Below are 27,598 nucleotides of genomic sequence, written 5' to 3'. Positions count from 1 at the left end.
CCCTACCTGGTGGAACGAGCTCCCAGAGGAGATCAGGGCCCTGACGGAGCTTAAACAGTTCCACAGGGCCTGCAAAAAGGAGCTCCTCCACCAGGCATTTGGCTGAGACCAGACGTAATCAACAGCAACCAAAGGGCCCCTGCTCCCCCCCCACCCCCCCTCAGAATTCAATCAATAAGCCACCCCCCTCAGAGTCACATCAACAAGCCCTGGACTTGTTTGTATTACTATATTATTATACAGTTATATTGTGCTGTTATTTTGGTTACAATTATTAGTTATCAGTTATACATGTTTTACAGACTGTTTTATGTATTGTTCTTTGTTATGATGTAAACCGCCCTGAGCCTCCGGGGAGGGCGGTATAGAAGTATGATAAATAAATAAATAAATAAATAAATAAATAAATAAATAAATAAATACATACATACATACATACATACATACATACATACATACATACATAAATAAATAAAAGCTCCGTCTTGCAGGCCCTGCAGAAAGCTGTTAACTCCGACAGGGCCCTTAGCTCTTCTGGGAGCTCATTCCACCAGGTTGGGGCCACATGCATCATCCCTCATTGCAAAGGAAATGCAGCCTCATCATTAATCCAGTGTCTACTTTTCCCCATGGACAGAGAATGGTATAAAACTGCTACCATCAGTAGAAAGACATATTCCTCATCCTCTCAGAACCTTTGGATTGCCAATTATGTGGCCATAATGAGTGGTTGCCAGCACTTTTTATGGGAGAGGATGTTGGCTCATATCAACCTCTTGCCAGATGAAAAAAGCTTCTTCAGGCAGAGGCCTTGTCAAAGGAGCAGATTAACCCCAGGAGACACAGGGTGGATTTATCTGCACAGGCTACGGCTTCGGTGGTGGTGCTCCTCAGGCATGCATGGTTTTGCTCCACTGCCTTATGGATTGAAGCCCATCAAAAATAGAGAACCTGCCCGTTGAGGGTGCTACCCACTTCTCCACAAAGATGGATGATATCCTCTTGCAAATTAAGAAAAACAGGCAGACAGATCTTTTGGCATATCTGCACCTCCATCATAGTCCCCCAGAGAACCTTTGCAAAGCCTCAATGCCATCCATTCAGCCACTACCAGTCTTCATAGTCATACCAACATATACGTTATCATCAAGAAAAAGTTTTCCAGTCACCTTAGCAGTACCAACAGTCCTCAAAGGACATCTCACTGGGCCAAAGGGCTCCCTTCTGACTACAGGACCAACTGCTGAGGACTCAACCATTCTTTTAGAATAGTTTGGCTATCTTCTAGCTCAGTTGGTGACACCTGTTATCCAATTATTTTGTCCTAGCTATTATTTGTTTTGGTTATCATTTAGTGTTTGTGGAGTTTCCCTCCTTAGAAAGCTCTATGGCTGCTTGGTATAGCTGTTAGGAGCACAGACTTCTAATCTGGCAAGCCGGGTTTGATTCCACGCTCCCCCACATGCATCCAACTTGCCACAGCACTGATAAAACTGTTCTGACCATGCAGTAATACCAGGGCTCTCTCAGACTCACCTACCTCACAGGGTGTCTGTTGAGGGGAGAGGAAAGGGAAGGTGAATGTAAGCCCCTTTGAGACTCCTTCTGGTAGAGAAAAATGGCATATAAGGACCAACTCTTCTTCTTTAGATAATGTTATATGCCTTGTTCCTGAGTTTGGGAGCTCTTATGACCAAGGGAGAAGTACAGAAGTTTCCCCCTTTCAATACTTCCATGAGTTTCTAGTCCAGAGTCTCATGTCCTTAGAACCAGAAGTTCTTAAGAAAGTCAGGGGTCTTTGACATATCCTGGATCAAGGGTCCTACCCTCCATGTTCTAGTTGTTAAAAAATTTAACACTCGTAGTTCGCTGTTCTAGGTTTGAAAGACACATACTTTCATGTGTCTATTTACGCATATCACAAATTCCTGCATTTTAAGTTTATGGGTGAGGTATAGCAATACACTGTACTCCCTTTTGGACTTGTCACAGCACCATGTGTGTATAAAGTCTATGGCTGTAGTGGTGGTACAGCTTAGATGCCTAGGTTGTGTTATTCACCCCATATCTTTTTTCAAAAGATTTATTCAAAATATAAGTTTCTGAATGCATGGACACTTCTTTTTAAATTTTATAATATATTTACTTAGAAGTACAGAAGAAAAAGACAGCAAGTTAACATGAAAACCTTAGTCTTCTACTTTATAACTCAGCATGTTTAGAAGGAAATCCCAGCATTCATAGAATTCTTAGGTGAACTTCTATTCATCAAGTTAGTAAGTTTCACCATTACAGCATGTTCTCCTAATTTCTCAGTCCTTGAGTCCAGTCAGGTAATTCTGCTTCCTTCTTGAGGTGATTAGAAGTCTGGCTGCCAGCATCTCATAGAAGAATCCCCTAGGAAACACAGACATTTTCTCAGGGAAAATACCTAGCAACATACAGTTTACATCTAACAGAAACTTAATTTTGAGTAATATCTGCAGCTTCTCATGAATTTTTATCCAAAACCTTTTAGGTCTCCCACATGATAAAAAGAACCTATAGCTTCATTACCTCTCCAACCGCTCCCATCCAGTTGATTAGACATTTTGCTTATATCTTTGGGTGACAAATACCACCTATAAAACATCTTATATCAGTGCTCCCTCAATAAGTGACATTTTGAAGTTTTATATTCCTAGACCAGAGCTGTTCCCATACATCAAACTTTGGCTCGTGCAAAGGTTTGCATCCACACCACGTTGGTCTTAACCTGCTCTGTTTCAATGTCCACTTATCACAAATATGTATAAACTTCCCAATAAATGTGATTTATTCAGCATTACTTCTGATTCAAACTCATTTGTCTCTAATTTTTCCATCACAGATTTTTAAATCTTTCATTCTTGAGACTAGTTGTATATGACTAAGCCAATCTTTTTGTCCTCTTGCTTTACCACTTGCCAATCCAAATGCATCCATCAATTATATTTTTGAGTCTATTTTCATTTGTAGTGTCACTTCAAAGTAAGCGTCTGTAGGATATTTTAAGGGAGAGATGTTAGGACTGATCCTGGACCCAAATCTTTAAAAGGCTGCTTCTCAGCACATGGTGATTTTCCATGCTTGCACCTTCCCACTTGGCCAAAGTAGGTTATGCAACCCTGTCCTGAGGCCTGCTGTTTTTGTCTTTAAAAGTCTCCCTTGCAGCTCTCTCACCCCATATCTTGATGATTGGCTAATTACTGCCCTTACGGAGAATCACCTCTTGCAGAATGTCTCTTTGATACTGGGTAACTTTGGTCAATATTGAAAAATCCAGATTAATGCCCAGTTGGCAGGTGGTCTTCATTAGATCCCTCCTAGACTCTTCAATAGGGAGAGTTTATTTAATTGGGATAGGGCAGCCGGCATAAGTGCTATGATAGCATGCATATCCAAAAACAGTTACTAATTGGGTCTATTTTTTCAGAAACGATTAGGCTTTATGGTCTCCATGACAACCATCCCTTACACATGCCTCAAAATTAGACCCTTTCAAAGTTGATTTATTAGGAGGTTTAACCCCACCAGATATTTTCAAGGGCAGAAATTTTCCTTACTATGTTCCATGGTGCGACAGTTGCAGAGATTGCTGTATGAGGATGATCTGTTCACAGGGCTCCCCTTTGATTAGCAGCACCTCAAGTGATTATCACCACTAATACTTCCTTAAAGGGATGGGGTGCACATTGTGACCCCTTGTTTGGCACAAGACAGATGGCTCCCCTCCAAGAGAACATGACATATTAACCTGTAAGAGATGGGTGCTGTTGGTTATGCCATTAAATCCTTTTTAGGTTTTGTCAGACACATAGTTACCCAGATGGACACCACCAAGGCTACAGTTTATATCAATTGCCAAGGGTACATGGTGTTCTTTTTACTTTGCCAAGAGACAACCAGCATTTGGGGGCTTCATTACACGTCATTCACACTGCAGGGTCAGAGAACACCAGGGCTGATGCCCTCAGGAGAATATACATTTCAGACCACAAATGATCTTTTGCCTCAGATAATCTTCTACTGATCTTTGCCTGAGTTAGACCTGTTTGTCACAAGAAGCAATACCAAGGCCAGGAGATTTTGCTCCAGAGCAGGATGCAACCCTTGGCCATTTGGGGATGTATTCCAGGTGTGGTGGGGCTTCCTATTCTGCACCTTCCCTCCGCTCCCTACATTAATCCAGGTACTGGTTCCCATTTCCATTTGTAATGTATGACCATGCATTGACTCTTGCCTCTTGCTTACAAACAGGCATTAACACTTCTATGCAGGTAGTACTTGTTTTCGCTGTAATAGGACACATATGCATAAGGACTCTTGGTCTCTTGATAAACCACATCAAATACAGGAAAACATGTCTGTCTTTCAGCCTCACACAGTCCTAGCTTAACTGCAAAGGGACAGTATTCCAGTGAAGTGTCAAACTGGGTCGGGAGGGCCAGCAATCCATAATGTTGCTTGAGATTGACACTTCTTCTGACTGGCTTCAGTGAATCTCACAAGAAAGCTGGGCAATACATTCAAGGAAATAAATGTCTAAAAATATAAGTAGGCATGATCTATAGTTCCCTCTTTTCCTCTCTCTCGGCAATGGAGACTGAAGGCTGGATGGCCACTAGGCACCTCCGGACTTCCTGGCACCAGGAAAGTGTACTTTGTGGGGGCTCTGACAGTAGAATCCGACTTCCGTGTAAAACCGCAACAACAAGCCCTTGAAATATCCGGGGTTCATGCGCTTTGCTTTCTTTGCTCGCCAGCCCTTAAAGGAAGGGCCACAAGAGTGCGACAGAACCCTGCTAGGCGCAAAGCATTTCGGGAGTTGTCGTTCGCGCTATTTCTGAGCTTAGACTTTTTGCGCTGCGGGAGCCGACAGCGCCACCTTACGGGACTTGAAGTTCTTACGGGGAGAGAAACGGCTTAGGCTGGGGTTATTGCGCGGCCGAAAGACTACAAGCCCCAGCGTGCCTTCCGCGCCCGCAGTGAAGCTCTGCCAGCTGGCTCTAGTTGCAGGAGGGGAAAGAGAATGAGGACTGGGAGCGGAGCCGGCTCTCCTAGATCTCTCGCCTGCGGCCAGGTATGCAGCTTTTCTCCCGGACCTTCCCGGTTTTCTTCAGGCCACTAGTCGCGCGTGAGGCAACCCGGTCCTCCTCTCCCCTCTCCCGGCCGCCTCTGAGTCGGCTTCATCTGTGCTTGGCCGGGTCCGCGGCGCCCCCCCCCCCCATAAACCCTCCAGGATCCGAAACAGCGGATCGATCAAAGAAGTGCTTGATGCGTCCCTTGAGATCGACCGGGATAGAAGCCCGGAGATCAAGTTTTATTTATGGCTCCTTCCCGTGGGACGCTTATAATGTTAGAGCACTTTTAATGCAACGCTTCGAGGCCGCCTGGGACGAGCGAGAGCGAGTGCGGTTAGAGCGCAAGGGAGCAAAAGCCGCCACGCTTTGTTCGTGTGATAAGATCTGGCTGGCTTTGTGTGAGGAAGTGTGCGTGCACACGAAAGCTCGTGCCTTGAATAAACCTTGGTTGGTTTTAAAGGTGCCTCTGGACTCAAAGCGTTTGCTCTGTTCCAGTGACTGTCGTGCCTTGGGGTGTTGGCACAGCTGGCGCTTAATGATCTAGAAACGGTGGAAGCCGCGTTAGAGCTCGTTTCCCCGTGACCTCTCCTCCGGGCTAAACACTCCAGTCCAGATCCAGTTCGTCTTGACCAACAGGCGCAACCTTCTGCATAGGACTGCTCTGTAAACCCCGCTGAAACCAGTGAAACAAGCTAAGCGTGATTTATCTGAACCCCACCTGTTTCTGTCCTGCTTGGACATCGTCTGACTTGACAGAAGCAAGCCTCACCCCGCTGATTTTTAATAACACCTATTCCAGCGTGAAACTTTGCTAAGATAAGAACTTCAAATCCGTTGACAATCCGCCCTTCCCTGCCTGTGTTTATGAGTGCTATTGCAATGGTCCACTTGGTCCCTGGGGCTTATGCCTTAGTGCTTGCTGCCATAAACCTAAACAAAGAAGTCTTTCATTGAATGGATGTCCAGATATGTCTCTTCTTTAGTGACTGTTTGGAATTTCCATTCATAAGAGACTGCAATTGATATGTTGATTTGCTTTGCTGTATGTTTTATTTCCCGCTCTGGCTTTGCTTTGCCCCTAAATTGTTTTGGGACTGGTACTCAGTTGGCTTGCTCTTTGTAACGTTTATTGCGTGAGGTTTCCAAAAAGTGATTTGTTTGTTACGATGACTTATTAATACTATATGTAGCGTAGTCAGAAGCTTTTTGACTGAAAGGCAGGATAAAAATTTCTTAACAAAAATTAACAGAACAAGAGTAACCAGTGGTAATATTTTAAATCTAAAATGGGCTTAATTTTCATTCTCCTGGTATTCTCTTTCTATGCTGCCAGTTACAATTTGTTGAGATGTGAAGAGCTTCTTCTCTGTAGATTAAGAAAGTGGTCAGATAAGTAGGGGAACAACAAACAAACAAATTTGCCGAAGTTTGCTAGTGGATGTTTTAAAACCAAAAGGCCCATGGCAGAAGGGAATCTGTAGTTTTACAAGATCAAGTGCTTCTTTGGTGTGATGTGAGAACCTCTCCATGCCAAGCAGCACCTGTGTTTTGTGCAACCACTAATGACATTTTAATCAGATTTCCAGTTTTTGTTTACAAGCTGTGAAGAAAACTAACAACAGACCCAACTATGGCCTGGTGAGCAATTAATTAAAAGCACAGTAATGAAAGGCCTTTCTGGAGAGCTTTTACTTCTAATGTAATTTAAGCAGCATCCTGTTTATGGACAGATGCATTTTACAATCTCATTGGTAGCTGCTGAATAGCAATTCTCAAGAGATGCCCACTCATTTTACAGCAAAAGAATACTTAGCCTTGATTGTGTAGCCTGGAGAGTGTTCTTTTAAATTAATTTTCTTGTTACTTGGGAGTGTTAAGACATATAGGTAATCTCTGCTGGGGCAGGATAGGTGATGTGCACTTAGTGTGAAATGTTGCCATCCAAATTAGCCTATCTGCAAATTTTGGATGCACACACACTTCTGGATGAAATCAGGTTGGGCAGTTGGCTGACTCGCTAACTTGAAATGACAAAAAATCCCAGATGGGTAGCTGTGTTGGTACGTAACAGCAAAATAAAACAAGAGTCCAGTCGAACCTTGACAGCTAGCAAAAGGGAGTCAGAGCTGACTTCATGTGATGCCTACATCTTATGGTGGAATATAAATATTGTTAGTCTTGAAGGTGCCACTGGACTCCTATTTCAGTTTCCTACATTTTGGGAAGTCACTAACAGGGAGGTTGGTGCTTCTCTAATAAAGATGCTGATTTTCACAGGAATGCAGGAGTACCAACCCTGCATGCACACAAAAGCCCATACCTTGAATAAAATCCTGTTGGTCTTAGAGGTGCCACTAGGCTCTAAATTTGTTCAACCCAAAAGCAGTTAGGGAATGGATGAGGAGCAGGAATGTGTTCCTTTTTCAAAGGGCATCATGCAAAATAAGCACATGTTCAACGGGTGGTTGTCACTTTTTGCTGAGCCTGCATATTGCTTTTGTAATGTACACAGTGTTTACAACAGGCATGATACTAATTCCAGTAATGAACAGGCACACAGTTTCCCCCTTTAATGAATTTCCCATGAGAGGGAGAATTTCAGAAAATGGTATTAAACAAGGAATTGGGAGATAAAGGGATGAGGGGAAAGACTGATAAATAGTTTTGTGTTCCACCTTATGCTACTTAACAGATCACAGAGTCATTCTTCCATATGGCAGCTGCTGGTTCCCCACAGGAACTCAACTAAGAAGCACCACAGGGCCCTAATTCAGATCTGGACTGCAGCTGGGGGTTGGGTGGCGTGGCTCCTTCATCTGTCCCATTTTCCTTACCTAAAACAGTCTGGGCTGTTATTTACCCTGCTGGGAAGGGGAGGAACACAGCTGCACATGCAATTAAACAGTGCATATGGAAACTTCTAGAAGGGGCAAATAACCGCCCCCCCCCATCCCAGCCCATTGCAGGTTAAGAAATTGGTAGAGTGGGCAGGCAGGAGCCTTTCTTGGCATGTGCCATATGGTTAAAAGTCTCTGTGGCCATCATCTGGTAGTGCATAGTTTGAGTTCTTGAGCTAAAGTCTGATCTTTATCAGTGAAGCATCCAGTCCCTTGCCCTAAGTGCAGGGAAACCAATAAGAATGGTGAGGCATTGTGGGCATCTGAGAATGGGGTTGAACAGGGTCCGGTTACATTAGATTAGATGGGAGATGGGTTACCTAGGGCTCTGTTCCAAATACTCCAGCATGGCTGAAAGTGTATCCTTGAAAGAAATTCAAGAAGTCGTTTGTCTTTCCACATTGGGTGTCATGCACCCATCTCCTGAACAACACTATTTCCTAGGTCATTTATGTGAAGAGGCTGCAGAAGCCTGGGCCAAAGCCTGTGATTTTATGTCTGGTGTAGTTTTGAATGGCAGCAGTGCTTTAGACTCTGGCTGGGAGTTGTATGAGGTGTGCTTTAAACTGGATAGGGAAGACTGGGGAACTTGTGTGTGTGCAAGGCCTTGAGTGTGTGTTAAAAAATAACACTATGATAAGAGCAACAAATGAAGTCTAAACCAAAGGAGTTGTGGTCTTTCCTTAACCGTACCTGCACGTTCTCTGATCCTTACTGGGTTTCTGCTGGGGTGGCAATTGGCCTGGAGAAATCTCAGCTTGTATGAAGGTGGGCCTACTTTTGACCTGAGGATGTCCCTTTAATGCTCGGTAACCCAGCTAAGCTCTGGGTCTTAGCCTGGCACCTATCCCTGTGCTGTTGCTGCTGCTGCTGCTGCTGGGGTTTAGTGGAGCAAGGCACCTATGGGCCTTGGACAAACCCAAGAGCACGTCATCCTGGCTGAACTAGTGACACTGACGGCTCCACCTCCTCCTTTCTTGCTTACAGCTGTCCATGCGCAGGTCTTCCTTATGTTAGTGGAGTCATAATCTCTTTCTCTTGGCAGAGGGGAGAAGGCAAAGTCTGACTCCACCCTGGTTGTTGGAAATCTAGAGGAAGAACCTCAATATTTGAATCCAGCAGTGCCCCACTGAGAGCCCCTCAGCATTGTCCGGTTCCCACAGAAATGGATAAGGATCCTTTCCTCCAGCTCCGAATCTTTGACCTCAATTGCTGGTGAGTTTCCGACCTGTGCTTTTGGCTGAGATGGCTACAAGGGTTAGATTTGTTCTGGTTGAACACACTGCTGGGCTTGGGGGGGGGGGTCATGTGATGACATGACAAAATAGTTTTTCCTGCGGCCCTGGAGCTGCAGTTCCTCATTGCTTTGGGATTCTGGCACAGAGTGTTGCCCATCTTCTCTGAGATGACCTAAATGTTCCTTTTAAGCCTGGATATGGCATTTTTTATTTAGCTGTCAGATAAGACTAACCTGTACTATGTTCTCAGTGTGCCTCATTAATTTGGTGGTGTCTTCAGACATACAGAGGGCGGGGTCACAAGGGGACATCTCACTTGAATACTGCGGATTCATTTTTTGTCAGTTAGTTAGCTAGTTGTTGTGCTGCTTCTGGGCCCTATTTAGCGTCCCAAAGGGCTCTCCCAACACAGGAGGAAAATGTATAAGGAGCCTACTGAGGAGAGGAAATTCTTGCCCTTGCTACCATTTCCACAAAGTTTATTGGGGATGCTAGACACTTATCTGCAGTGGCAGCCAATTTCTCACGAGATAGTATCAAGAGATTGTGATTTCCCCCATACAAATTGGGATGTCTGTTTACCTTACCTTTTTCTCCCTCTGATTTTGATTTATATGCTGCTCTTCCATACAGCTCAGAAACTCAAACCTTTCTGGAACACAAATGTTTTCAGGTTTCTCTAGAGGGCCTGTAGAAATGATATCAGCCTCATGTCTTCCATAACTTGAAGGCTCCTATTGCAAAGATCATGAGTCCTTACTGGTCTTATCTCAGATAAGGGTGATCCCTCTAGAAAGGCCTCATTCATTGATTGTGGGCTTGAGAAGGCTGGTAAGAGAGGAAGTAATGCTTCATATTCTGCGAGCCAAAACCCTTTAGGGCTCAAAACTTTAGGGCGCAAACTGGAAGCTAGTGCTGCTGTAATGTGAAAGTTTGTGTTCTTTGGGAGTGGCCCCAGTAAGCTGCTCTGTTTTGTCCTGGATTGATGCTTCTGAATTATCTTGACAGGCAGTGCCATGTAGAGCACATTGCACTAATTTGCTCTGGATATTCTCAAATAATGTGTGATTAAGACCAGAACAGGTTTTGTTTGTTTGTATGTTTGTTTTTTAGGAACAGCTGCAGCTAAGAAGCCAGCCTAGCTGGAAAGGGGCATCCCTGGCCCCTTTGGCCCTTCCCATGATAGTGAAGGATCCTGCTGTGCACCAAGACTGTGCTCTTAATGCTTCAGCAAGAGTGTAAAGTAAACACTGTTCAAAACAGGCTTTATTTCCAGCCAGCAGCATTTCTGTTCCTTTCCCTTCTAGGGCACTTCGCTACTTGAGCAAATTACGGCAAGAACGCATTGCGTTGATCGGCGATGTCCTCGACCAGGAAGGATTTGACCTAGCACTCTTGCAGGAGGTGAGGGCTTAGGAAGAATAAATCTGCTCTGGTGGATATTGTTAGGCTTGAATCGGGGAGTTTGTGTCTCAGCTCAGCCATGAAATGAACAGGGCAAAGCACTAGCCAGCCTATTGTAGAGTGAGGGGGTAGGAGGCTGCCTTTCTGAATGACTGCAACATTTGAAAGCATGCTGCATGGATAACAGGACGTGCAGGTAGTTAATAAACAAATCAGACCATATCAAGGCCATTACTCAGACTAGCAGCCACTCTCCAGGGTCTCAGGACTTTCACATCATTTCTACCTGATCCTTCTGACTATAGATACTGGAGATTGATTCTGAGAGTGCCAAGAGGAAGAGGAGGAGGAGAAGAAGAGGTGTTTTTAAATCCCACTTTTCATTGCCTGAAGGAGTCTCAAAGTGGCTTACAATTGCCTTCCCGTTCCTCTCCCCATAATAGACACCCTGTGGGTTAGGTGAGGCTGAGAGAGCCCTGATATCACTGCTCGGTTGGAACAGCTTTATCAGCGCTGTGGCGAGCCCAAGGTCATCCAGCTGGCTCCACGTGGTGGAGTGCAGAATTGAACCTGGCTTGCTAGATGCACTCCTAACCACTACACAAAGCTGGTTCTGCCAATGAGTCACACCCCTACTTCAAGGAACTGCTACCAGGTGCCTTATCTGCAGGTTCACTTGCCATTTTTGTTCCTTGATTTGAGATCACTGAAATCTCAGTGGTCTGCTTTCTGCTTTTCCAGGTGTGGAGTGAGAAAGACTATTGCGAACTGAAAAAGAAACTGTCTGCCCGCTACCCTTCTTCCCACTATTTCAAAAGGTAAAATGAGCTAAGAAAGGCCCTTCTAAAAATGGTGCTTTGGTAGCAGCCACCACCACAATATAAGGACCTTCACTGGGTGTGGCAGCTATTTTGTAGTTGTGTCCACTGCCCTGTGTCAGAATTCCAAAAGTGCCCACAGGCTTCAAAAGAATATGCTACATGCACTGTAAGAATGATGATACAGTTGCAGATAATTGCTGTAGAACAGGAGTATGCAAAAAGCAGCAGTGTGTGGATGTAGTTCTGGAAGGCCCTGGGGATCCCTTGAAGTAGCTAGTTTGCATTGGCTGGAGGCATAGCAAGAGAGCATGGTGATAACTGTGGAATCTATCTGTCTGTCTTAGTGGGGTGATTGGCAGTGGGCTCTGCATCTTCTCCAAACACCAGATCTTGGACACCTTCCTGTATCAGTACTCCGTGAATGGCTACCCATACATGGTGAGTGAATAATGCTTTGCTTCAGGGAGGTAGGACATAGCATCCTTCACAGCAATGTGCTGTTGGAGACCAGACTGTCCTGTGTGTGTCTCATATCATCCCCTGTACCAGAGTAGGCCATACTGTGACTCTCCAGTTGTCCATGGACCAAAATTCCTATGAGCCCCTGCCATGAATTGTAGTCCATGGACATCTGGAGAGCCACAGTTTGGCCATCCTTGCCCTATATACTCCCCGCCTTCCATTACAGCACTGGAAATTGCTCCACAAACCAACTGGATGAACCTACATATGTGGCCAATAGGAATTTGATATTAATTGGATGCATTTTACTGTTTTAAGATATTTATATTGTATTTTGATATAATTTTATGTTGTATTTAATCACATTGTTAGCTGCCCAAAATGCTGCTGTTGGACAGGATGCAAATCTAATCTAATAATCATAATAATAATCATAATAATAACAACAATACTTTGCCTTTAGCTCCAGCATGGGGACTGGTTTTGTGGGAAGTCTGTGGGGCTTGTGGAGCTAAAGATCCAGGGTATAGTCTTCAACGTCTATGTGACACATGTAAGTAATTTTATTTTAATTTGTTAATAAATAAATGTTTAATTTACCTTTCCAGCCCAAGAACTGGCTGTTCAGCATGAAGTACAGATATGAGGATGAGAGGAAAAGACTTTTTCCAGCATCTTAGCTTAGTGACCAAATGTTAGCATTTTCCTGTTCGACTACACAGAACCCCTAACAAATTGTGCTGGATGAGCTCAGAATTGGCAATTTCTGTTTTACAGCATATGTGCCAGCAGGAGATGCGTATGAATAACCCTAAAAATGTTTGCCAGTTCGTTGAGGATGCTTTCTCAATTATACCTTCAGTCTCCTAGCTTTGATCTCAGAAAGTACCTAGCATGTTGTGCTGTTGTAATGTTGTTCCCTTTTCCCCCCTAAGCTTCATGCTGAGTATTGTCGGGAGAAAGATGGTTACTTGCCTCATCGAGTAGTCCAGGCCTGGGAACTTGGCCAGTTTATACAGTGAGTGTAAAAGAGGGAGCAATGGGGGTCTCCCCAACACAAACCCCACTGTTATGAGATTTGTGCTGCAGTGAATACTCTGGAATGTAGTTATCCTTGCATCCCAAATTCAGTTTTGGCCCTTTCCTTGTTTAGATCTTTGGTAGTGGCCCAGAATCCTGTTTTTTCTTTATTTTTATTTCCTCCTGTGACAGCCCACATCCACTTTCCTCCCTCAGAAGATTTTCCCTTCATTTGTTTCCCTTTACTGACTGAGCTGCCCTAGTAATGTGTATCCATTTCTTTACTGAAGAAGTCTGGCTGGCCCACCTCATCATCACAGTATAATATTTTGGCTGTGTGCTCAGCCCAGAAACCTGAGGGAAGGATTGGGAGCCCCCTCAATTTAATGGGACTCAAGATGTTTTCATATTAATAAAATAAAAGTCACTTTCAGTGACAAATATTTATGCTGAGAGGCTTTTGTTCCAGTGTTTCCTAAATATCCTAGTACACTTTGAGCATTCTTTGTATCTTTTGGTCTCCATAAGGCTGATTTACTCTTTCCAGTACCCAAACCTCTTCTCTTGAAACACCAGTTACTCGTTTTGCATTTTTAAACTTACAGTTAAGGTCTCGAAGTTACTAACCATGCCAGATCAGGGATCACTGGTCTCTTCAGAACTAACTCCCAGTTTGACTGAATAGGGAATTCTCTTTTCTTCCTAGATTAGAAGATCTATTCCCCTTCTTTGACCCAAGAGGGAGTCTTTGTTTACTTCCTAAACTCCCTTGCCAATTTCCCCCAGTTCTCATGTCTGTGTTAAACTGCTCTTGGTCAGAGCTGAATTCTGAAACTTTCAGTACTCAACTCTTTTCAGCTAGGGCTGAAATCAGACTGAATTCTCAGCATTCAGCTCTAAAATCTTTGTTTGCTCGGCTAACAAATGCTAACCAATAACATTCCTTGGAACCACCTGTCACTCAAGGCTCCCTGGCTCTGTGAAGAATTTACAGTTCACAGTCCTTCAGCTGTTTGTACAATACTTCTAAGCTTTTAAAAAGTGCAGTCCATCACAACTCCATGTAAATTCTGTCCTATTCTCCACTGGAGACCCAAGGTAGATTTCATAATTCTCTTCCCCCTCCCTTGTATCTTCACAACAGCCCTTTGAGATAGTTTAGGTTGAGAGTGTATGACTGACCCAAGCTCACTAAGCAAGCATCCAGGGCAGAGTGGGGATTCAGACCTGGGTTTCCTACATCCTTGTTTAACTCTCTAACCTCTTCACTATGCTGACTGTCCAGTTCTAGCTTATAAGAGGATCCACATACTGAATAGAAGCCCTTTCCAGTGAGGGAGGGAAGGGGACTGGTTATGATCATGGATGGGTGGAAGCATTTGAGTCTGATGCAGCCTACATCCTGCCTGTTGAAAGGCTTCCTCAGAGAGGGTTTTTTTTGTGGCGGAGAGGTTTTGTTTCCTCCCAACCTCAGACTGCTCTATCTTCCCAGGCATACTTCCAAAGGGGCTGACATTGTGCTGCTTGGTGGGGACCTGAATATGCATCCCGAGGATGTTGGTGTTCGGCTGTTGCGAAGCTGGGTAGGCCTGCAGGACTCCTTCACTGCTGCAGAGAAGGTTGAGGTGAGTGCATACAAGACCATTAAATGTTCAGGAAGGAATGGGTGGTTTGGGGTCTTCTTAACATAAGAAATCTGACACCTTCCTCTTGGTAGAGAAGGTGGTGCTTGGGACTTAGGAACAACAGCACAGCGCTCTGTTTTGTTAAGAAATCAAATTAGACTCTTGAATTGGTTAGCATGGCCTGCTTCATCCACACAGTGGAATCCCTTGTCCTTCCTCATACTTCCAAGCTGCGCAGAATCCCACTTGCTGACTTCTGCTGAAAGTCAGACTGCTGCAGGTCCTCCAGTTAAAACAGAATTGAATTCAGGCTCTGATCTCATTCACAGGGCTGTGAAGATGGCTCTACTCTGGTGCCAGCCAACTGTTTCACAAACCAGAAGGAAATGCTGTTTTATCCTCAAGGGATTCGTATTGACTACGTTCTTTATAAGGTATATATGCAAGCTTTGGAGGCATAGACAATGGAGAATGGCCCAAGGTAGGACACAGAGCTCAAGAAGTGGCACTTGGCTATCTAAGTTTGCGTCTCTCCACTAGGATACTGAGCCAGAACAGCTTCTATTGCTTTTGGCTGCTGTTTCATAGGTGGGTGTCCAAAATAATGTCTTGTCTGGCTGAGCACAAGCAAGCAACCCATCCCTTGGCAATAGATGGAACTCCCTCCCTCGATTTGGATGGGTTCTCTCTGACAGCTGCTCTCAGAAGGACCGCTTTTCAAGCCGAATCACACGTATGGCTTTAGAGCTGGAACATACAAAGCGGCAAGCATCGCTGTACAAGAACTTGCTGCATTGCATTTTGAGTCAGAGCAGCTCTAAGCACTGAGACGTTTCTTGTGTTTGTAATTTCTGAGAACATGGACAGTTCTTTCACAAGAACTGAAGTCAGACTAAATGGCTTGAAAATGGGGGCAGCTGCCTGACTAATTCAGCCCTCCCCGCAGAAGGTGCAAGTTCTTTACTTTGAATGTGGCTGCTTGTGGCTTTGGCTGTTCTAATAGCGGAAGAGTTTGTTTTGCACACCAGGACTGTGATGCTGCTTTGGGAATTAAATTCCAGTCTCTCATCTCCTCTCCAATAACCCTTTCAGGTCAATACCATGAGGGAACTAAACCTCACACAGCACCTTTTCAACACACACACACAAACTTTATTTTTTTAATTCAACCATCTAAGACTAAATGAGTCTCATATCTCTGGACTCATGTTGCTTGTGAAAAAAATTTAAATCTAAAAATGAGGGAGAATTGGATCTTGTACACCAATGAAAAGGTGAGGAAGGCAGAACAACCCTGATGTTGGTGGGGCCGCAAAAGGGTGTGTGTGGGAAATCCAAAGGGATCAATATGCCTTTGAGTTACCTGGCCTGGAAGCAAAATTGAAAATTAATACAAAAGTACTGTCAGAAACTGCAGGGAAACATTAACCAGAAAGCAAACTCAGCCCTGAAGGGAAGAAAATTAGTGCAGAGAAAACTTGATGGACATGCATGGTGAAAGCGAGGGAAAACAGCCATGCATAATAGGCCATAAAGGGAAGTCCTAACTTGGCTGGCAGTGGTCCTGTTTCACTGAATTATTAGAAGCATGGGACTATCTAGTCTTGTTACAAGAAATAATATTGGAGGAAATGTCTATTAAAGGAGGCAGTTGGAAAACAGGTGGCCAGATAAGGAAACATATAATGAAGTGATCCCTAGTGAAGAATAGGTAATCCTTGGAGATGCTTCTGATCGCTTCCATTCTTCAGAGGGTGCTTTTGTTGAAGGCAGCCCAGCTTCTCCCTTCCTTTTGACCTGTAGATCACAATCTAGATACAGAATTTTACAGACATGAAGAGATAATGTGCACATCTTCAATCTGCTGGATTTCTCTTCCTGTAGGGCTCATCTCAGTATGAAGTAAAATGCAACAGTCACGTGACTACCACTGGAACAGTTCCAGGCAAGAGCATCCCTTACTCGGACCATGAAGCTGTCCTTGCCACATTGTCTGTGCAAAAAACAGGATTAGACAAAGCCCTAAATCATCCCACTGTTGGTAAGTGCCCTAGCTTCCTTGACTCAGTGCTTTCTTGCATGCCTTTGGGAAGCTGTTTCTTGCTTGTGTATATGACCAAGTATCTCCTCCTTCAAGGCTTATTCTTCACTCTGCTAGCCTCCTCAGAGAGTACTTGGCCTTTCCCTTTAGATTCTAAGGAAGGCTAGATTCCCCAGGGTCCGACAGAAACTATGGGCTGCCTCCCCAGCTCCTGAGAATGTGGGTTGGAGGTGTGTTATCAATGTTGTTTGACTAACATGAGCACCCATAGTGACTGAGTTCTGTCTTCTTTTTCTAGAGCCTCTGCTAGTGGACATCTTGAATGAAGCCCGGATGGAGGTGAGGGTGGGACTGCTTTCAGCAGAGCGCCAGCGGTACTCCTGTGGACGCATGGCTGTCCTGGCCCTACTTCTGCTACTTATGCAAGGGGCTATGGGCCTGAGCTCCGTGTTGGGCAGAAGCCTCCAGCCCTTCCCCAAGTTCTCCTTCTCTATGCTCAGCCTGCTGGCAGTGGTGGTGTTGGTCATCTCAGGCGTACTTTACCTCTTCCACACCATTGAGGTGAAGATCCTACAGGGGACAGAGGAGCAAATGCGGGTGGGGCTGCAGTCTCTCCAGGATAAGCTAAGCTCTGCCTGATACTCTTTGTGCTGGAGCCTCCATAGGGACCAAGAGACCCTTACTGAAGGGGAAAGCCAGCAAGCCCCTCTCTGCTGCCCAGGTTCTAGTGCCTAGGGGGTGTGTGTGGCAATAAATTAGCATTTGATGTTGTACATGTTTTATAGCTGCAGTTTAGTTAAATAAACTTTGTATGAATGGTTTTCTGCTGGAAAAGAAATTATGTGATGGGAACTGTCATGCTCTTGCCTGTTACACTCTCCAGAAGGAAAATTTTAAATGTAAGGGATTGTAGCGGTTCAAGAAACCAGTGTTTTATCGTAATCTGGCTGTGAAATGTAAGACTCATTCATGCAACGGCATTAGCAGTGCAGAAGTTGGCACCAAGCAGATCTGCCAGCCCAGACAGTGTTCGTAGTGATTCGTCCCCCACCCTTTTCTGAGTTTAGCAGTTGCATGCTGAGTTGGTGCCAATCCTGAAAGGGCTTGAATCACCAGCAAAGTTTCAATGCCAGCCTCTCATTTGCATTTTTTGTTGTGAATCCGATCTTTTACCCAGTTCTGAATGCCCTCCAGCAGTAGTCATGTGGTTGTTGATATAGCTACAGGGATTCCTGTGAGATGTCTTTTTAACACTTTTGATGCATGTAGTCCTGTATTTAATTTCTATCCTTATGTCCTGCACTTGGTCAGAAGAACTCATAGCCCCTTTCTGGTGGTTCCCAGAACATCCTTTGCAGAAGAACTGCCTTCAGGCCATTCTCATTTAAGGGGAGAAATGATTTTTCCTTTACTACTAAGTGAACTTTGGTAAGAAAAGAGAGACTCTACCTTACTGTTCACTCCATGCATTTTTATTGAACCTGAGGGACAGCCTGTAAAAGAAAGCTAGGCACTGCAGGTCTCTGATTATAATGACATGACATTTTTAAACCATAAACAAGTCTTAATTTGCATTATGTAGCAGTCACAATAATTATCTTAAGGCCTTGCAGGATTTGTCAGTGGGTAGCCAATGCACATTTGTTGTACACAGTTCACAAATCATCTTGAGGCTGCACTTCTTTTGCAGGAATAATTTTGAACACTTACACTGTTCCATGCTGTCTGACAGAATTAAAGCATCCATTGAAATTATACTTTGGACTAAGTCAGAGGCTCAGACCAGGCATTTGGTTCATTCTTGCAATCTATGGGTGCTAGGATCAGAGATCTCTCTGGTGTTCATCTCTGCAGCTGATTCTGGTATTATCAGATCCAGATTGCATTGAAGAGAGGGAAAAGAGGGAATTACCCACTCCTCCCTCAAATATCAACTATACTAATGTAAGAGGCAGGATGTTGGTTTCCCCCCTCATCAGTGCAGTTCTCTGACCCACATCTTTAGCCAAGAGAATGCTGGGGTTGTGCGCAGATGATGCACACCCTACCGGATTGGCCCTCGGTGGAGAATAGGCCCCCCAATAGGGAGAAGGCACTTCCCCATGGAAGGCCAATCAAGAGGTTTCCTTGCCCTCCCACTCCTTACTGCCACTTCCAGGCAGTGAACTGGGTGGGAGAAGAGATGGCCGCCCTCTGAGCAAGACATCCAAGGTAAGCCTTGATGGGGAGGGAAGGGTACTGTGCCAATGCTGGCAGCCCAGCCCATGTGGTTAGACTACCACACTCCCAGGCCTCTTGCTTGTCAGGGAGCAGGGGAGGCCGGCCAGCTGAGCACCATGGGCACAGCAGCGGTCCTGGTGGCCTAGTCCCCAGTAGCTGGGCCGCAATGCTCTGTGGCAGCCCTCCTGCCTGCGGCCCCTTTCATAGCCCAATTTAATAACCGACTTTGATACTAGTAGGTCCCGTAAATCTGAGGATCAATTTGCCAGGGGCAAGAGGGGAACAGTGCACGATGGTCAGTGCACTGATGGACCACTGGATCCAGTGTTATTCTATGATTCTATGAGTCTAAATCCCACGACTTCTCCTGTATGTGTGGGTTTTGCTTTTACTTTTGGAGGGAGGAATGTGTTCATGGATCATTTCCACTGTCTCCTCTTGACCCCTGGAAAGTTGACTCACCGAGTGGATTAATAGCCCTGGGGGCAGGGGCCTGTCTTGATCACATGACCTAATGCTGCCTAGCTAATAGTGCTTGCTGTTATGTTTTCTTTAAAGCTGCAGCTATATATGATAACCTTCCCCTCTCCCACTCTGCTGGAATACAGAGGAGCAAGCAGCAGCCCTTGCGGGAGGCGAGATTTCCCCTTTCCCATGAGGGGCAGAAGGAGGATCCCTCTTGTCTCATTAGGCAGAGGCTTGAACAAAAGACAAGATGGCACAGTTGGGAGATGTACAGAGCTCTTGCACCAAAAGGTCCTTGCTACCTCTGCCAAGGGCATATATCATTACTGGGTATGTTGTATCCTCCAAATGCTTCCTTGCACAGCCTTAAAAATAAAACTATTCAATACTCCTTGTTGGAAAAAAAAATACCTGAACTGTATTACAGCAGTAACCATCATGGGCAGCTGGAGGAAGGTCATGGTCTGCTTGTTCCAGTTTGGGAGAAGTTTACCAAGCACTGCCTTGTAGTAGCAGTGGGGGGGGGGGAGATTACCTGCTAAAGTCTCAACTGTGGTTCTCAGGTCCTTCAGAGCCAGTGTGGTGTCGTGGTTAAGAGCAGCGGCCTCCAATCTGGAGAACCGAATTTGATTCCCCATTCCTCTTCCACGTACAGCCAAATATGGGGGACCGCAGGCCAGTCACAGTTCTCAGAGCTCTCTCAGCCCCACCTGCCTCACAGGATGTCTGTTGTGGGGAGAGGAAGGGAAGGTGATTGTAAGCCGCTTTGAGACTCCTTTGTGTAGTAAAAGGCAGTGTGCAAAACCTCTCTTCTCCAGGCAAGACCCCCCTGAGGTGATCCAGGCTGTGGTTATGGAATGTAGGGCTGCACTGTTAGAAAGTGCTGCTCTTCCACGAATGGCCCACGGTTGTCCCCTCCGCTTTAAGGCGCATACCCCTACGGAAGATGTCGCTGGACGGTCTTCAGGAGCTCATGCTCAAGCGGCGTTGACTTCCCTGTCCTAATGCGGCTGCAGGGCTGGCAGGCTTCAGTCCCAGTAGGCCTCAAACCTTCCCCGTGGGCTACATCTTGGGAACTTCCTCACTGAGTTCGCTGAGGCGTTTATTCTCCAGCATCTCGATCAGAGCACTCCGCTGATTCACAACCTCCAATAGTTGGGACAGGATCCTTTTTTCTGCCACCTGGTCCTCTGGGGTTTTCAACGAGTCTGAATTAGGAATAAAACTGAGTTGAATTGCCATGACGAAATGCAGGAAGAAAGGCTGTCTAAAGTTAATGCTTGAGTATCTTCTGCAGCCGGGGGGAGAGGGGGAGTGAAGGAAGATTGGGCAGCCTGTCTCCTGAGGAGGCCTCCACACAATTCATCAAAACCACTGAACACAGCAAGCATTCTTCTTCATGGCTAAGCTGGCCATAGCAGGGCAGCGTGTAAATGTTTCAACTAAAGAAGCATGTTAATCAGCATGCATTTAGGCACACAGCTTCAAATCTATGTGCGGGAATTAGAAGATCTAACCTGACAAAGATACTGATTATTAAAATGGAAGGCTAGGGTAATTCATCTGTATTATCTTGGAGGACAGGGGATGTACTGCTCAGAGGATCTTTGCCCAAGGATCTTTGAAACCCTGCACTGCAGGAAACCTGTCGCCAATCAGGCTGCCCTCACTGCAGGGGGGCTGCACCTTCCTACTGTGCCTCCAGTGGGGGGCTCAGCAATGGGAAAGCTCCACCTGCTGCCTAGGCTTGGCATAGGGCCTTAAGGGAAGGGTAGCATAGGAATACAAAAGGAAATAAATAAATGGTGCTGCTGGGCCTTCAAGAAAGGATGGCCCACTCACCTGGGTGCTATGAAATGGCACCTTGGGCTGCCACTTACCATGTCCCATGCCACCACTCCTCCCAGACCGAGTGATGGGGAAAGGACCCAGATGCCTGTCATGTGGGTGCAGCAGTGCTCAGGGTGGTCACAGGACAAAGTTGATCCTGCAATGCCACAGGAGAGCTGGCCTGGCACCCTTCCCAGCTAGGCATAGGCCAGCACCCTAAGTCAGCCCGCCCTAGTACTGCTTTCGTCTCTAATTGCCTGCAATTGAACTTCACTTATCTATTTGAAGTCAGTATGTGTATGTATGTGCAAGCCCTTGGGGGCCCTGCTGGACAGAAAGAAGGGATATACTTTTTAAAAATAATGAAGCTGATTGGTGTTCATCTATTCAGGAACCATATGCCTCCACTGAACTTAGCAGAGGATTTGTAAATTCTAGTTTTTATTCTATGTATATACTTTGAATATGGAAGTTACTTTGTTTTTTATAGTTTGGGCCCTTCATTATTGCTAAAGGAGAATGGAAACAGTAGTATTTGAAGCGTTTATGAGCTTTCTGTCCACCCCACCGAGAGCCAGGCAGCTTACAATATAAATACTGTAGCAATAATAAAAATTAATCAGAAACCGCGATGTAAGGCTACACCCAAACTAATCAAGTGCAGGACTAAACAGATAACAAGTTCCATGTGAGACTGCACAGAAGATGAACAAGTTGTTTCTCCACCCCCCCCCCAACTCTTGTCAACATCACTGAACTTCAGCTGGCAGCCAGGCTGTATTTACTACAACCACTCTGGAAGCTGGTGCAGCCCAGGGGTTTCAAGTATGAGCCCTGATTTTGGAAGCTGATTTATCTCAGGCACGAACTCACTGGACAGTCTTTAATAAGCCATTCTCTCACATACCTGAGGAGAACCTGATATACTGAAAGAAGAATGGAAGTGCCAAGGGGAGGAAACAAATGAAAATAGTTCTTGGGTAGGCAAAATATTACCTTATTTCTATAAGGCCTATTTGCACATCTGCTTTCTAATTTTTATATGCAGGTGACTGATATTTAGAGCATCTACACTTCTCTTCCAAGTTGACAATATTGAAGTTAGTATGCCAATATTGGACAATCGTAAACAAAAAAGTATACTTTGTTCTTCCAAAGTGTTGCCTCTGGCTTTGTGTAAATATCTGATCGATTTAATAGATGTGCAATCCTCCACTTTGGCAGGTCTAGCTAGGAATGTATCTGAAGCCCATAGCAGGCTGCTGGACACAACTGGTGGGCAATGAGGTAAGCAGGTGTGCTTTAAATGTTCCTAATACCATTGACCTCTACTTTTAATTTATGTACTCCTGTTTTCCTTCCTCAAATGTACAAGCAGACATAGGAAAGGTTGGATCCTAGCAACTGCCAGCGGTAGAAATTTAGTTGTTTGCTGTGTTTCCCTCCCGTTGGAACAGAGGTTAAAGAATTGTTCTCGCCTCCCTCTTCTGTCAAACAGTGCTGTGCTCATGGAGGAGGCAAGAAGGATGATCTTGCCCCCTTCCCACTGCAGCCCTCTGATCTGCGTGACTATTAGTCTACACTGGTCAGAAGCAGCTACAGGGTTGAGGGAAACACTGCAAAGATCTGCATTCCTATCACTGGTAGTGCGTAGGCTCCAATCCCAGGATAATCTTCATGTCTCCCAATAATCTTGACATGTGCAAGTTCTTATACAGCAGCAATACAACCATGAGTCTTGGGATGCACTATGCTCCCTCCTACCTTCCATGTTGTAGTACTGTCGAAGTTCTTGATCCAGCTGACTCTGTTGTTCCTCTAGCTTAAGTTCTTGTACCCTGTCAGTTAAAAGAAGAAGAGTGTTTGTCATCCATAACTGAAAAGCTCATGGTAGTGATGAGATATTATCTCTGTATTTGTTTGTTATGTAGTCTCTCTGTAGCTCTGGCTGCATTGCTGTACTTAATCTGCACTCAGACCCATATAGGTTAGGGCTGCGTGAGAGGTGGCTAGCGGAGATGAGCGACTGTAGTCATGAATTAGACATGTCCCTCCATGGCTGCTCAGAGAGACTTCCTGTGCATACTGTGATACAGTCAGTTGTACAATTAACTACAGCTTTATTATCTGGTTCTCACAATGTTACCTGCGGAATATCTCTAGTTACGTTTTAGATCTTGACTGCACAGCTTATCCCATGTAAAGTTTGTATTCATTGGTTGCTTTGGAGTTCCTATGTTTAGTACCTATATCCCAAGGCATGTAAGTAGAAGATAGTGACCTTGACCAATAGAAAGTAATTTAAAAAAAAGAACACCATGCCAAACAAGATTGGGATGAAAATGTCCTTTAAAATGGCTGAAGAGCTAAGAAAGTCAACTGCTGTGAACTATTGTGATCCTCAGAGTGTTTCCCCCCATTGTTTGATAGACTGTCTTTGTTCATGCTCAGTGTCTGACAGGTCACTCTATTGGAGACTGGAAAGAAACCTGAGTCTATGACCTACATAGTGCCAAAGAACCCTGTAGCACTTTTACTCCATCTAACACCATTAGGGTAATATAAGAGCAGACCATTCTACAACCTCTAGCAGCAATAGCAAAGGCCAGGTTTTCATGAGGGGAGATGCTAATGTTGGGAGAAGGCACAGCACGGCCTCTTCCATTGTAATCTAGAGCTTTTTCAGAACAACTTACGCAATCATGAGATCAGACTCCTCAGACATCAGGCTGTTCTTCTTTTGGACAAGGGAAAGCAACTGGTTCATCCATAGCTTCTTCAGTTCAGACTCTGTTCCTGGAGGACAAAGGGGACAAGAATATGTGGCATCTGGCATCACAGGCTAAAATCCAAATGCTGTAGGTGGTACAGACCTTCCATATGCTGTATTCATTTCATCCCTGTTGGAAGAGCCTGCCACACTTACCTCCTTCACGAAGGGATCGCTCCAGTGTTATTCCCCATTTTTCCAGCTCTCGGAAAGTTACTTCAATTTCTTCTAGTCGCCTCTGGATGGACTGCAATGCCCAAGAGACAAAAGTGGTCAAACAGAAAAGAATTGTGAACTGTAGTGAAGAGAGACAAATACTCAAATGTCACCTTATCTCCTTACATGGATTAGGAGAAAGGAGACTTATGGAATGTTAACAGGATAGAGATGGTAGGCAACCTATGATAAAACTGAATGGAATAATTCTGTTTAATGATCAGCACTTTTCTAAATGCAGTGAACATGTATTACCTGAGCTTTGCAAAATCTTTTCATCTCAGCCTCTTTGGCTCGTCGCATCAATGTCCTTTTCCAAGTTGGGTGTTTTTCTTCCTCAATCATGCTCAAGGAACACTGAAAGCACAATACATGAACAGGAATCATACAGGAGGGGAAAATTCCCACAACCCACCATGTGGAAGAAGAGCCTAAATGGCAGATATCTTTAAAGCAGCTGCTTTGAAGAATAGTTTTATTTCTGTGCAGCAACCCAGAGTGTTTTTGATTCCCTCTCTAGCTACAGTCAGTTGGGGCCTAATCAGTTTACAGCCACTAACTACAAGCCCCCTCCCAAAAAATTCCAAGGTACTTAAGACAATCCAAAATCCTTAGGAAAAAGGAGGAGGAAGGCAAGCGTAACTGAGGGGGGAGGCTTAGGTCTGGCTTGCTTTTCAGCTATAAAATAGTCCTGAGGAACTGACTCACTATCCAGTCAGCATTTGCGGTGTAAACAGCATCCACAACAAAGTAGGTTGTCTATAGTGCTTTGTGAAAGTCTTGTTAATCACTTGACAGTGCACAATGTCCACTGATATTCACCAGGACCCATGAGCTCCCTGCAGCTCACTTCCTGCCTGGGGAAATTCCAGAGACTCATTATGTGTGGCCCTTTCCCACGTCCTAAATCAAATCAATGCAGTTGTGATGACATCTTAAGGCTCATCAAAGCCTAACAAAAGGAGGATTTGGGAAGACAGAATTTCCTTGGTTGTTTTGTCCATTCATGTCCACTCTTTTGTCTGAGGATTCAAAGGTGCACAAATGTATGGACTCACTGTCTTTGCACAAATATCTTGACTCTCCTCGTCTTCATCCTCCACTTGCTCCTCTTCACTGTCACTTTCAGTCTCCAAAGAATCTATCCAAAGAAGCAAAGTAGCTGTAATTGTATGCAGTTGAGTTCAAAGTGTCTACCGTTAGTAAAGGCAGAGTCACTTCTGTACCACTGAACATTTGGACCCAGCACTGCTTTCAGCAGAGTCCCTGTATTACCCAAAGAGGTAGTCTCCTAATTGGTTGGTGGATATTAACTTTCAAGGAGACAAAGTGAGAGGGGGTAACTGGGATTCTTCAATATTTACAGAGATTTTTCACTTAAGAGAACTCTCAGAATGATTTTCAACCGGAAAGAGAAGTAAAACAATAAAGCACATAAACAGACACACAGAGAACACATACAAAGCTAGCTAAAACCAAATCTAGGAGGAAAGGAGTTTCATGGAAGGCTATAATTATCAGTTTCAAAGAAGGTCCATGGAGGCAGCAATAAAATGACCTGTGTTTCATGCACAAAAGAAGACCCAAACAAATTTGGGTGTGTGATGTATGGGTTCGAGAACACATACAGCTATGGAGCAGGAGGCCACCATTCACTGGGCAAAATGCTCTCCAGGTCAAACTGAGGTATTGGCCTCCAAAACAAAACTTGGATTGGTTTTCCAGAGTGGACAATGATCTGGGAGAAGCCTGATGGCTTGACATGAAGGAGATTTTTGGTGTAAATGGTGCTTGATGACCGTGAGTACCAGGTGGGAAAAGCTACTAGGCTTGGTAAATAGCAATTAAGTGATGCTTAATTGGGGTAAATGGGAAAAGGGAAGTGAGAATGAGTACTGAGATTAATCCATAGACCCATTGTCCTAAATTATGCATCTCTCTAGAGTGGGGAGGATGTCATTAGCTAGCCAGCCACGCTTTCTCACACTTCTAAACTACATGTCCAGGCTTGTCTCTGTTTGACATCCATTATTTTGTGTCTTTTTGGGTGTTAATGGTTGTCTGGCTCTAAATTGTCCCTCAGTCAGTGGAGGGATTTGACTACTAACACCTGATGTAGTTTATATCTGTGAAATGTGAGCATCTGAATGTTGATGTAACACCTGCCAAATTACTTCAGACTGTTCATGATGGGATGATTGTACAAATAAAATGGCAGTTGCACAGATTATCATATTTTGCTTGCAGAATAAGGAAAATAGGACAAGTATTTAGGAAAAGGGCAGAGCTTAACGTGAAATGCAAAATTGGAACATGAGATGGTTACCTACTATCAGCTAGTACAGAATAGGTGACTTGAAAAAGCCATCAGCAAGCAGCCTTAATTATTTGGACTAGGCAAGCTGGAAATGCATTTCACAACCACCCCAAGTTCCTGACGTGGTCTTCTCTCTTTGGACCACAATGATGAAACCACAAATATTTCTATTTAGGCAGCAGCAGCAGACAAAAATGAACATTCAACACCAGAATCTAAGATGACCGAATGGAAAAATCCTAGCTGAGCAGAGTAAGTAGAAACATAAGCAGCCCACTATGCCTCATTCTTCTTGTCTGCAGCTGCAACATCCATCCCAACCACCACCTGCATACAACATGCAAACGGTGCCTGGTGAGAGGTGCTCAAGCGAAGAGCTGAAGAGGTAGCTGAGCAAACTCAGGTAAATATTAGGACATTGGAGAAACACAATTTTCAATTAACTAGGCCGATTTTATTCTGTTTACTAGGTTTCCATTCATGCGCCTACCTTTTAAAAAATTATCTGACCTGTGTCCTTGAAATATGGCTGACTATATTTAAAAATAACCACCTGAGTCCTTGCTGAAGCTGGAGTCTTCTGTGCAAGTCTGGTTCATATCCGGAAAATTAAATGAGGCTGAAATTGGACTCAGTCTGGATAATTCAAGCTTTTCCTCGGTAGACAGGCAAATCCGCCTTCTCCTCTGGGAATCTTCACTTTCCTCTTTTTCTTGTTTGGGGCCATCTCTGGGAATTGCAGGCTCTACTTGAGCTCCTTGCATTCCTATTTCTAGGTTCCCAAGTGCCTCTTCACGGGACAGGTTGTAAGTCCAGTTTCTTAGGCCATGTCCCAGATGCTTAGGATGGGCCCTGCTCTCCTTTATGTCTTTATCCTCATGTTGTGGCATAAAGTGGGCTTCAGAAGCAGGACTTCCAGACTCATCATCCCTCACAACAGAATGCTGGTGAACTGGAAACTGTGATGAGTTTGTGGTCCTGGCACCTCCATTTTCTCTGGATGGGGATAGGTTGGCATCTTCCCAGGTTGATAATTGAAGTTCTGCAGGTTGCTCTGCTGGCAGAGGATCATCTGGGCTTTGATGATATGCATCAGTCTCTAATCTGGACTCCTCAGCATCCAAGTCCATCATGTCTTTGCCTGAAGGAATGTAGAGCTGGGTAGAATCC

At 44.7% G+C, this 27,598-nt stretch overlaps 2 protein-coding genes and 1 long non-coding RNA gene across 4 annotated transcripts in view; 1 reads left to right on the top strand and 2 right to left on the bottom strand.

Annotated features, from left to right (window-relative positions):
• Positions 1-2,203: 2,203 nt before the first annotated feature.
• On the bottom strand, positions 2,204-4,772 carry LOC143836832 (uncharacterized). Its single transcript, XR_013230773.1, has 3 exons — positions 4,651-4,772; positions 3,585-3,775; positions 2,204-2,397 (listed from the first exon to the last, which is right to left on the bottom strand). It is a non-coding gene; the product is annotated as an uncharacterized LOC143836832 (long non-coding RNA).
• A 170-nt stretch (positions 4,773-4,942) lies between these two features.
• Positions 4,943-17,448, top strand: SMPD2 (sphingomyelin phosphodiesterase 2). The gene is made up of 11 exons (XM_077334280.1): positions 4,943-5,101; positions 9,045-9,214; positions 10,545-10,641; positions 11,383-11,459; positions 11,807-11,900; positions 12,388-12,477; positions 12,860-12,942; positions 14,437-14,569; positions 14,899-15,003; positions 16,454-16,610; positions 16,909-17,448. The coding sequence occupies exons 2-11, from the start codon at positions 9,165-9,167 to the stop codon at positions 17,247-17,249; spliced, it is 1,227 nt and encodes a 408-aa protein (XP_077190395.1). The 5' UTR covers positions 4,943-5,101; positions 9,045-9,164; the 3' UTR covers positions 17,250-17,448.
• A 612-nt stretch (positions 17,449-18,060) lies between these two features.
• The window catches only part of LOC143835881 (F-actin-monooxygenase MICAL1-like), a 53,353-nt gene continuing 43,815 nt past the window's right edge, over positions 18,061-27,598 (bottom strand). For both annotated transcript variants that reach the window (XM_077334278.1, XM_077334279.1), the window contains 7 exons: positions 26,982-27,597; positions 25,170-25,252; positions 24,367-24,468; positions 24,052-24,142; positions 23,822-23,921; positions 22,890-22,963; positions 18,061-20,503 (listed from right to left, as the gene is read on the bottom strand). In XM_077334278.1, the coding sequence (XP_077190393.1) occupies positions 20,358-20,503; positions 22,890-22,963; positions 23,822-23,921; positions 24,052-24,142; positions 24,367-24,468; positions 25,170-25,252; positions 26,982-27,597 (1,212 nt within the window). In that variant the 3' untranslated portion in view covers positions 18,061-20,357. The remainder of the gene's footprint in view (positions 20,504-22,889; positions 22,964-23,821; positions 23,922-24,051; positions 24,143-24,366; positions 24,469-25,169; positions 25,253-26,981; position 27,598) is intronic.

The sequence above is a fragment of the Paroedura picta genome, chromosome 4 (assembly GCF_049243985.1).
Source record: "Paroedura picta isolate Pp20150507F chromosome 4, Ppicta_v3.0, whole genome shotgun sequence".
Taxonomy (NCBI): domain Eukaryota; kingdom Metazoa; phylum Chordata; class Lepidosauria; order Squamata; family Gekkonidae; genus Paroedura; species Paroedura picta.
The sequence above is the reverse complement of the archived record's forward strand: the minus strand, read 5'-3'. Positions and strand labels throughout refer to the sequence as shown.

Bases quoted from the DNA above. Each gene is read 5' to 3' on its own strand.
- SMPD2 (XM_077334280.1), top strand. From the start codon at position 9,165: ATGGATAAGGATCCTTTCCTCCAGCTCCGAATCTTTGACCTCAATTGC. The intron at 11,901-12,387 runs GTGAGTGAATAA...CTTTGCCTTTAG, and splicing joins TGAATGGCTACCCATACATG to CTCCAGCATGGGGACTGGTT. The intron at 15,004-16,453 runs GTATATATGCAA...CTCTTCCTGTAG, and splicing joins TTGACTACGTTCTTTATAAG to GGCTCATCTCAGTATGAAGT.